Source organism: Helianthus annuus, chromosome 17 (genome assembly GCF_002127325.2).
Source record: "Helianthus annuus cultivar XRQ/B chromosome 17, HanXRQr2.0-SUNRISE, whole genome shotgun sequence".
NCBI classification, from domain to species: Eukaryota; Viridiplantae; Streptophyta; class Magnoliopsida; order Asterales; family Asteraceae; genus Helianthus; species Helianthus annuus.
In genome coordinates, this window is record NC_035449.2 from 184,813,629 (window position 1) to 184,825,346 (window position 11,718).

Consider the following 11,718-nt stretch of genomic DNA (forward strand, 5'->3'; position numbering starts at 1 on the left):
TTATAAAAAGCATAAGCACATGAAAACAATCTCGATCACTTGGTTATATGATATATCTAATGATGGACTCATAAATTTTGTTTCATTGGTTTCACTGAGTTTTTGTGTTCGGATATCTATCAACTCAATTTACATATTTTAGATCAGGTTGGATCAGGCTGCCTTACAATTGCCTTACAATTTTTCCTGAGTTAGATCAATTCCCATTATCTTTTCAATTGAATTTCAGTGTTTTTATCTAGTGTCACATGAGATTTTGTTTATATTTCTTTGTTAATTTCACAAAATTTTCTCATCGTGTAAGTCGGTGTGTCAATTGGGAATCCGTAGTTAACTATACCATTATAGTTATGAATTATTATTTCGTAATTTTGAAAATTAAGCGTTCATTAAACAGTGATAAAAAAATTGGTAGTAAATAAGGAAAAACTTAAAAATTAGTTTAAGTATTTATAAAATAAAATTTTAATTTTTGTAAATTAATAAATGAACATTTTAGAAGATAAAATAAATATAACTAAATGTTGAGAGCTAAATTAGTTTTTTTTTTTATAACAAAAGGTTGATATAATTAAATGAGTACTAGTAATTAAGCTTGCGCTGCACTGCGGGGATTGTTAGGTTTTGACCTGATCAAACGCATTACGAAATTCCAAACGTATTATTAAAAGGAAAAAATAAATAAAAGAAATTTAAAATTAAAATATTAATTAAATTCAACTAATTAATAAATATTAAATATTATGTGACTTTTTCTGACCCGAACTCATATTAACTCAAATCAGGCTCGGGTCAGCATTTCTAGTTACTCATATGCGTCTTTTAAGGAGTGTCCCAATGATTAATTAAGATTCTATCCACAGGCATTGGGTTACTAGATGAGTGAACAAATAACCCATGATAATAGGCAGAAAGAACGACTGGTCCTTGTTTTTTTAGAACCTCACATGGGCTTGCAAGGCTTGCTTATAATATGTCAAATAAGCTTCGGCTTGGCCCTGATGTGATATGATAATAAAGAACAAATCACGTTGATTCTATGAATACGTGTGATGATCTTCCCTAAACCCTCAAAATTCAACCCAAAGGGCAGACAATTTGAAATGAACAGTGATCTCAAAATTGATAACCGACGATTCGAATTTTACATGAGAAAGATATAAATAAAGACGGAAATTCGCCAAAAAAGGCTATAGGCCAAACAAAAGCCCAAAAACAATATGCATAAAACACTAAAAAAAAATAAAAGTGTCCATAACTCCCACTAAAATGCGTGTTCTGGGCCGAAACTTGGACAAGGCCCCTCCGAAATGGCCAACGGAGTACACTGAAGCAGGATATGAGAGGATTAGCTTTGGTTATGTCCATTTTGCATTTGTGGTGGTGAAGTATTATACATCAGCTTTTAGTGGCGGAGCTTCACCAAAAGTTCCGTGGAGCGGAAAGTCATGAGACCCAAAAAAATTTCTTATCGCTATGTTTCAAGTTATATGTTCGGGTCGGCTATTCAATTCGGGTCAGGTCAAACAAAAATAACTCCAAATAAAACCAAATAATTTTCATTCATTCAAAAGACCGATTCTTACACATAAAAAAAAACTAAATTTGAACCCTCAAAATTCATTTTATAAAAACTAGTTTCAGATTTTATTTAAACTCACTTCGTGTTTTAAAAACAATTATAAAAAAATACTAATAGCCCAATTGTTCACGTTTTTTAACCCAATACGGATATGTATAATTTTCTTGGACAATAAACTTGGTAGAGGCAGGGAGTTTTTAGGCAAAATAATTGGCGGGGACAGACCTATATCATTTTAAAAATTTCGGACGAAAAATCGAAAAAATTACACTACTAACCGAAACATTGGTGGGGACGTGTACACCCCCTTGCCCCTTAAAAGCTCCGCCCGTGTCAGCTCCTGATTTAGATTTTTTGTGCATTTCAACTAGGTTTATAAATTCCATGCAATTGTTCCTAATCCTACTCTTAAGCTACACCAATAGATACTAAATTACACCTCATGCCAATATTTAAACTTTGATTTTTTTTTTTTTTTTTTTTGGTTAAGAGGGAAGAGCCTCTATCACATAGCCAAAACTAGAATGACATGCAATTGTATGTTCTATGTTGAGTTATGTTACTCAACAATTAGCTTTTATACATCTTTTGACTGTACGGTTATAACAGTTGAGTTGACTGTAAGACTTTCCATCCTCTAAAATGATTAACCGCTCGTATGAAAAGATGTCTTCACGACAACAAGTACATCAAGAAAGTCATCTTACATAATATATAGAGGATCTGATCAAAACAAGAAAATCCGATAAGTATCAGTTAACTGTAAGATTAATAATCACCCCTTTTACTCATTTATTTACAAGTTCCTTATATACATACTCATATGTACATCCGATGTACCAACTACCGACTATCAACTACCATAGCCACTTGGTCAAAATAATTAGAATCTAAACCAAAGGGGTGTCGGAGTATTTTTGTCAAAAGTTGAAGGGCGTGGTTGGTGAACTTTCCTTTTTTAAAAGTCCCATCCACTCCAGTTCCACGCAAACCGAGTTAAAGTTTATCAATCATATTTATCATGTTTCAGTTTTATATTATTATTCATATACGATAATTCATAAACTGAATGAACGGTGTAATATTATTATTAAATTCATATATTATTATTAAATTAAAATTAGAATTACTAGAATTATTTAAAATTAGGATTAACAGATGAGCAAATGGTATCGGGTATAGATACTGGTCTTAATTTTACAAAACCGGTGTATTTTCGGTACCGGTTCTGCACAGGTATTCACCGGTTCTTACCCTCAAATACCGGTGCCGTACCAGTACCGAACCGTACCATACTAGGTATATTCGGTACCGGTACCCACTTATGGGGATTTCGGTAACGGTATTTTCGGTACCGGTTGGTACCGAGCTCACAAATCCTGTAGCAACGCAGTAATGCAAGTAATTGCATCGTTTAGATTACTTTTCATACACACAGTAAGTAAACTGTTTTTTGTTTGAATGAGGTTTTATATACACAACAACTTATTTTGCTTTCTTTTTTGTTTTCTTCTGTAATGAATGAATTGTAGCATGTAAAATTAACTTGGATATTTAGAATATTGATGAGCAAATCGTATCAAATTCTGTAAACGAACCGGTATCGTATCAGTACCAAATCATTTTCGGTACCAATTTGGTATCCACCTTTTGGCGTTTTCAGAATTGTTACTTTAGGTTTGACACCGGTCTAGCACCATACCTGTATTTATTGATTTTTACCTTCAAATACCATACCATATTGTACCGAGCATTTTGGGTGCCGGTACCTAATTTCGATAATTTTCTAGATCGGTACTTTCGCTGTCGTTACCGGTACCGAGCTCATCCATATTTTAACGTGTTAGCACCGTAATAATTGAACTGAAAACAACCGAATTTCCAACGTGTAGGACGTGTGGGTCCTATTATTATATATTAGGTTATTTAAAATCGTATTTTTATGACGGAGTGACTATTCTTACCACGTCATTTTATTTATGTTTTGATATTCGGTATCTGTTTGCCATTGCTTACACGCCTTTTGTAGTCATTGGGTCCCGCCGCAACGCGCGGGCGGAAAATAACTAGTTTAAATTAAATTTAAATTTAAATGATTTAACTCATTTATCATATTATTTAATTCAGAATTATTTTTACTCATTTTTTTTTTCAAAAAATATAGATGATTAATGTACATATTCTTTGATACGATCTTATAACACACAACACAATTAAATAATATATTTAATGGGTAACTTGTGATACTGTAAAATAAAAAGTTCTATTAATTCGATTTTAGCATATCAAAATTTTATATTTTTTTTTAAATACGCATATTGTTAAATTGACTATATGAGTCTTTAATAACTTTGAACCACTTTAAGTTGAGCTTAAAAAATCTTATATAATTAAGAAATTATTTATGTTGGTAGTTTTTTATAACACTAATGTCACTTCATTATATTTTCACAATTTAATCATAAACAAATCAAATTTCAATATAATAAGAAACAACTAAAGTTGGTTGCTTGCCAACATTTCGGGGGTTAGGGAGAAAATGTGATGACAAAGCGTTGAATGGTTAAACGTTGACTTTAAATTGGTCAGAACTAGTTAAAAAAATTACTAACATATACTTTATCGCAAATCATACATAGGTAGAATAATTAATTTATTAATTAATAACATATTGTTAACTCCTGATTGCTTAATAATGCATGTGGCATTGAAGCACCATGCGTCTACAACATATTTTAAATATATAATAATATTTGTAAAATATATATATGGTTGTTCACACAGTTTTAATTTGTGGATTTTCTTTATTAAATGCGTGTGAATCTTGTGTTTAGATCTTGAAGTCTTTGAACAAAGTTTTTTAGTGTTTTATTGTTTGTACAATTGTACTTTGTGCATGGAAGCTTGCATTTAGTTTGAAAGACTTTTCAAGATTTAGAAAAATATTGTTATCATGGATATGAATCTTGTGTTTAGATCTTGACCATGAGTTTAAGCATCTTTAAGTCTTTGGACAGAGAATCTAATGAACTATGTTTGTACTTTGTGCAATAGGGCTTGTATGTTACTTTGAGAGACTTTTCAAGATTTAGAAAAATATTATTATCATGGAAGACTTTTAGAAGTCAACTAAAGCAATTTAATTTTATGGGTAACTTGTCTCATTAAGAGAAAATATTGTAGACACAGAAAAAAAAGTTTAAAAAGAGTATTATAATTCCAATTGTATGCAATCGTTATCATTATCATCATACCTCATAAAACACATTCCCCAACTCATCTACACTCATCTTTACCCTGTTATCACCATCGCGAGAAAGAAAATTCACAAGCCATAACGTTGGTTTGGGAGGGGGGGGGAGGGGGGGGGGGGAGGGGGGGGGGGGTTGTTGCCGGTGCTATGGAGCACTATCAGCTACATCAGGCCTGATAACCCCATTACAACGCATACACTTAGCATATAATTCCATGTATGTATTGTGAGCCCACCATCATGGAACATGAATACCATACACATAATGCATTTTAAATTTATCAATGTGTGAGCAAACAAACGGGTACATATGGCAAAATAACCTATGGAAAAGACTGAATTTCGAAACATTCGGTGTAATTATTCATGTATAACGTATAAGAGTTGGTATTATGATATGAGTTTTAAAGAAATTTGTCGGATGTATAACATACCTGACTCATGGTTATCACTACGTTGAAAGAGGGGGTGGTTAATCATGCATCATGTGGTAGCGTTGATAGCCGAAAGACAAGGGAGTACATGTACTAATTGGTCTTTGTCTCAATTGCTGAGTGTTATGTGCCTTATGTCCAAGGCTTGATGCAAAACTACTATTGAGCCAAGGGTCTCACTAGAAGCAGCCTCTCTATTCCTACGGGGTAGAGGTAAGGCTGTCTACATCCTACACTTCTTTGATTATATATTAGCTTTGCTATTAGTAGGATTTACTGAGTATAATGATGATGAGGACTCATGGTTATCACTAGTAGACATCATGAACGTTCCTTCACAGAACATAAATTGTGATTGTTTGTGTATATATTTGTTAATCGCAACATGGAATAAAGAAATAGTGAAAATAACTTGGGTCAGAATTTGTGCCCTTTATGAAGTTGGAATCTTTTAGTAACATATTAGTGCATATGTTCGTTGCATATATATAAGTAAACTCCGTTGGTATTATATTAGTATCCACCTACTTGTAATTGTTCATTGCATAGACCAAAGTATTCAAAAAATATTATGTACGCCACGAAGTGAGCATATCATATGTAATCTTTATATATGTGTGAATGTATTGTGTATATACATACATAGATATATAGAGGAAGTTCATGTACAAATAACTTTAACGTACTAAACGTATGAATAGCATCAGAGCCGTCCTCGAAACTCTTAAAAAAATTTAGGCCTCGGACGACGAAAAGAATTGGGCCCAAAATTATGGTTAAGGGTAAATAAATTACAAAAATAAAAATTTAGTGATGGAGCAAAGACTCGAACTTGAGACCTTTACATTATTTTGAGATGATTTTTGCCAGTACACCACCAATACTTTTTTGTATAATAAATGGATAAATATACTAAATATATAATTTAATAAATATATACAACCTTATAAAGACTTTTCGGGCCTTTTGAAATTTTGGGCCTCGGACGTCGGCACGGGTTTGCCGGGCCCAGAGCCGGCCCTGAATAGCATGAAATGACAAAAACACGCGGTGATATTTTTGTAATTATCTGCTTGTATGGTAATTATCAAAATTACTCTACAAATGATACTGTAGAGTAATTTTGAATTTGTAGAGTAATTTTGTAAAATGTTCTTGTGGAGCAATTTTGATAAAAAAAAACTATACCTTACCAAAAAAAAAACCCCAAAAAACCTAACACCCCCCTCCCCCCCAAAAAAAAAACCAACCCCCCCCCCCCACACACACACACACTAAATGCTAAAAACTAAACTATAAAGCTAAACCACATAACTAAATGTTAAAATTTTTTTTTACAAAATTACTCTACAAGATCAAAATTACTCTATAGGATCGTTTGTAGAGTAATTCTGAATTGTATGTTGTTTGATAAACTTGCAGAGTAATTTTGATACACTTCGTAGAATAAAGTTGCAACGCCCTTCCATAGCTATACCTACTGATCTGCAAAGCATACTACTATGTGTCAACAATAAAGTTAGCGAATTCACAAAATTTAGTTTAGCAAAAGTAAAGTTCACAATGTTTTGATTCAAGTATGACTCGGATAGCTAACTATCATCATATGACTAAATTGTGTACCGAATGCTGACGTTTCGTTTGTGCCCTCATTAATGTCTATCAACATTAATGCAAAAGTGAAGGTTAGAAGTTCACGTCCGGCCTCCAGCACGGTGTGAGGTTTGTTAAACTTAATAGCGCTATCAACTAATACCCCGCGTATGCCCACCCGGCAATCTAATCGGCAAAATGCAGAGACTTTCATGATAGAGTTTTCGTTTAGTCCCAATGTACTATCCACCTCCAGTGGATAACATGTTTCAGTGGTTCACACAAGGAACATGCGCATAGCCCCAAACAGGGCTAGCGTAAAAAAAAGTTGTTCCAACAAGGAACACATGCTTTTGAAAAATAATTATGAACTCACCTTAGTTTGCTCGGTAGTAAACTTAAAAGGTAATCAGGAAAGTCAATCTCTTCCTGATATGTTTACCGTTTCAATTAGTTTAATTTATGAATTCATACACGTAGTCTAACACATAGTCACCGAATCACGTTGTCATGCAATTACACGTTTAGGTAAGTTAGAGTAGGTGACCGTCTAATTCCATATAACGCATTCATAGACACCCGTTAACGTTTCTAATAACATATAACACTTGTTACAACATATAAGCATATTTAAAACGTTCACAAACAGTTTCAACTCATTGCAGTTTCATGTCGGTTTTTAGGCAGTTTCCGAAATTTATTTAAAAAACTAAACGAACTCAGAAAATTATGATGTTTTAACACAACGTGTTATTCAGTCCCCAAATACTAGTGTATTTTTCTCATGACCTGAATCTTTACAGAACAATAACTAAAAATAGTTCTTTACATCTAAGTCTAATTTATAACTTTCTGATGTCTGTTTACACTAAAAATTATCTAGAAATCCTAGTTTATCCTTTTTACGAAACTCCAGTTGGAGGTTATCGCTACCTCCTGGAAGTACTTATAGTAAAAATATTAGATCATAACTCAATTCCTACATTGAGTTATGACATTCGTAATGACTGTAAATTCTGTCAGAAAATACAGCCTGGACCTTTTACACAAAATAAATCATTTAAAATACCAAACGACGTCGAAAGAATGCGATTCCAATTGGTTTGAAAGATATTTCCTGGAAATTCATCACAGACTCAAGAAACAACACTTTTTGATAAAATTTGACCCGGTTATAGCCGCTTAAATTCGGTTGTAACTTTCTGGACAGAATCTGTTCAATCACCCGAACTCTACAGCGATTTAATTTACGAACCCAAGAACTTAAGGCCATTGACCACATCAGGTTTTTATCACATATGAGATCATGTAGTAACTAATTTATCACTAACCACCGGTTTAAACCCATACACAACACCCGAGGGACATACCCGAACCCATGTTCAACCATAAAGCCAACTATAATGATTTTTAACAATCCGTGTAATCAACATGCTTCGAGATTCACTATCTAAACGGAAAACGCAGCCTATATCACATACTAAAATCATGCATGATCATTAATATTACCGCAATACACAAAAATTATCCCACAATCAACACCCTAGTGACTTAACCTAACTCACAACGATCTGAACATTATAAACACATAATCTCTAGCATCTAGCACCTCATATAACGTTATATTATCATGCATCACGGTTTGACTTCCTCTTGGACCGAATTATGAAGTAGAGAGTCGCTAGATATGGAGGCTAAAGGACTTGAAGGTGCTTCCTTCGAGTCTAACCACATGATTGTAAAATGACGTTTACTCTACATTGTTTCTACTTTGATTTATGATAGCCTCAAAATCCATAACTTTAACAATACTTTCGACCTAATTCATTTCTTTACTCACCGATACACAACTTAAATACACATACGCAACCTTAAAGTGATGCACATCTTATGAATATGTAGTTACGCGTCGGTAAGTAATAAATTGTATAAAATTGTACGTCACAGCCGTAAAATTTAAGTGAAAACGCTATAATAATAAAAGCGAAATCTCACTTGGGGTATTCACTTGATGCAATTAAAAAATCCTAAGGAAATAATACATCAAGTCATCAAGCTTTATGATTTCCATGTTTTAAATTTTCTAACAAACCAACTTCCATTTTTATTTGAGATTTTGATGCAAAATTGTCAAAAGGCTAGAAAAAAATCTTAAAATTGGTGTTAGGTTCATGCACCCATGTTGACAACAAAGACTATAATATGCATTTAGAACACGATCTATATATTTTTGTCCACTATTAAATATATTACTTTATAACTCAATCCATATATACCTTTGTCCTCTAAAATAATTACATAAAACAATAATCTTTTGCAACTTGCACCCTTATCTCTTCATTGCCACCACTTTCCAGCCTTATCCCACGTGATCACAACAAAACATGTACGGCACAATATTTTCAAAAACCACCCCTGAACAATTAAAAACTGCTACAAAACATCAATAACTCTTTGTTTCTTACAATTTTGGAACCCTAATAATAAATCCATCTCTACACCACTTGATCTCTTGCTACTACAACTACTCACACTCGATATTTCAACTCCAAACAACCGTAAAATCTGAACCGGTTCAACCAACTCGACCGGTTGGGTACCCGGGTTTGCTTTACCCGACCCGGTTTTTGACTCCCAGTGAATGTAAAACTGCTTATCCGGTCCGGTCGAGCTGTGAAAGCTAACGCTATCACCGGCTTTTAAGTTCTTTTCTTTAACAAACCGGCTCCACCCTTTGGTTAACACATAACTCTGGCTACTATTCCAATATGAATACCGAAATCGCCAAACTTTTGACTCGGTATCTTCGAAGTGTAACAAAACTCCCTTTGAACTGATGCCTTTTTGAACCGGAAAGTGTTTTTCAGCATGTTGTTTTGGTATCACGAGCCGGTTTAGTTTGCCAACGTCGCTTGGTGTGACGGTTTTTTGGAAGAGGTGTTCGCGTGGCATGGTGCAACCCGGTCCGGGAAGGTTGAACCCGGTTTGAAATAGGGTTTTGTGTGTGTTGATGGTTCTTTTGCTTTGTTCTAACTCGTCATTGTATGTGTGTTTTCTTAGCATGTCAACTATTTCGGATTTTGAGTGACGGTTTAAAAAAGTTGCTTCAAAGGCAGCCGCGTTGTCGTCGGTGACGAGTTGCTTGAAGTTTGTTACTGCGTCTCGGCCGCGAAAGCGTTGGACTGCGACGTCGTACGCTTTCGCGGCTTCGTCTTCGTCGTTAAACGTGCCAAGCCATACCTGTGGTAAGACAATGATGCACGTTTAGCATACATGAGGTATATTTAGCCAACCCGTCGAAAAACAAGAGGATAATCAAATGTACTAGTTGATTTTTATCGTACCCTAGGAGTACGATATTAATGATTTGATAACTAAAAAGTACGACCGGTAAAAATCAACCTAGGGGTACGTTTAGCATAACCAAAAAGTTATGCCGAAAGTACCCTCCTTGTTGTTTTCGCTAAACTTATCTTTTAGTTATAAAATCAGTCATATCATCTCTTTACTTTTTAGTTAGCATACATAGTATTTTTAACTTAACATGTAACATATACATGTTTATGAAGGATATCATGATGCTTATAACCTTAAAAGAGTGAACACAAAATCAACAACACCATACCCTTTGATGTTTCTCATAAATCTGAGCTCCCCAACGGCCATTCGGTTGCGGAACAACGCCTTTATATCTCGACGACGGTAGCTTCCTTGACAAGGCTTCCACTTCCGGGTCAGAAACCACGCTGGCTCCGCTTCCAACCCGGCGCAGGCTCATCTCCAACGGCGGTGTTGTGGTGGTGGTTACCGGTTGTGCAATGGTGGAGATGGTTTCACTGGTTGTGGTTTGATCATCTGTGCAACTTGTATCCATTTGTAGAGAGAGAAATGAAAGAGTTATGAAATGGGTGTGAAAGAAGAGGTGTGTATATATAGGGATTAGGGAGATATTATATGTTCATGTGGGTGATTGATAATAGTATTTTAGTTTCATGTTGTCATATATAATAAATCCTACTTGATATATTTGTGTGTATAATATGTACATATGGAGAAAAGGCCAAATATATGTAGGTAAGAACTAGGAAGGTTCGTAGATTATGTGTGGAATATATAATGGTGGAATATATTTTTAACCCTTTATTTTATTTATAAAAAAACTATATATTAAAGACTCTCATCAACCAATCACATAACTTATAAAGAATATTCTAATAAAGAATATTTATTTTTGAAATGCTATTTACCATATATTTATTTATAACTTTTTTTGTAAGTGGTATATAGTATTCAACTTTTTACAAGTTTTAAAGCTTAGTATATAAGTTTATGAAGTATACCATTTTTCATTTATTGAATTAGTCCTATATATCAATTTACAAGATTCTTTTGTGAGTGGCATATATTATTCATTTTTTACAACTCTTTAAGCTTAGTGTACAAGTGAATGAAGAATTCAATTTTCCATATTCTTATTATTTTATGTTTCGGTCTACATTTGGTGAGTTAACAAGTTGCAATGTGTGTGCGTGATTTAACGTTTTTACGTCTATCTTTTGTTCGACTTAACAACTCCGTTGCAATACACAGGTCCTGTATACTAGTTTATATAAGATTGGCACCGCTTATTGTTGGTTGTTATACTAGTTTATATAATATTGGCACCCTTATTGTTGGTTATTATATCTTTTAATTTGAATTTCTTGATTCTCTTTTTTTATTAATTTTAATATTCCAATCAAATCTTTCAATTGATTTTACCTGCATCATCATCAAATATTACGAATAGAATCAGATCTAGAATCAAATAACATCATTTCTTCAAATCCCACATTATTGATTTACGTTTCAAACCC

The 11,718-nt window shown here is 33.7% G+C and overlaps 1 protein-coding gene across 1 annotated transcript; it reads right to left on the minus strand.

The window, feature by feature from the left end:
• Positions 1–9,044: 9,044 nt before the first annotated feature.
• LOC110920756 (AP2/ERF and B3 domain-containing transcription factor RAV1) lies at positions 9,045–10,908 on the minus strand. Its single transcript, XM_022164952.2, has 2 exons — positions 10,488–10,908; positions 9,045–10,102 (listed from the first exon to the last, which is right to left on the minus strand). Exons 1-2 carry the CDS (start codon positions 10,734–10,736, stop codon positions 9,296–9,298), a joined length of 1,056 nt encoding a protein of 351 aa, XP_022020644.1. The 5' UTR covers positions 10,737–10,908; the 3' UTR covers positions 9,045–9,295.
• Positions 10,909–11,718: the final 810 nt, after the last annotated feature.

What these genes read in the sequence shown, in the direction of transcription:
- LOC110920756 (XM_022164952.2), bottom strand. Translation starts at nt 10,736, where the DNA reads ATGGATACAAGTTGCACAGATGATCAAACCACAACCAGTGAAACCATC. An exon ending in TTTATGAGAAACATCAAAGG is followed by an intron (nt 10,103 to 10,487) that starts GTATGGTGTTGT and finishes GTCTTACCACAG; the next exon opens with GTATGGCTTGGCACGTTTAA.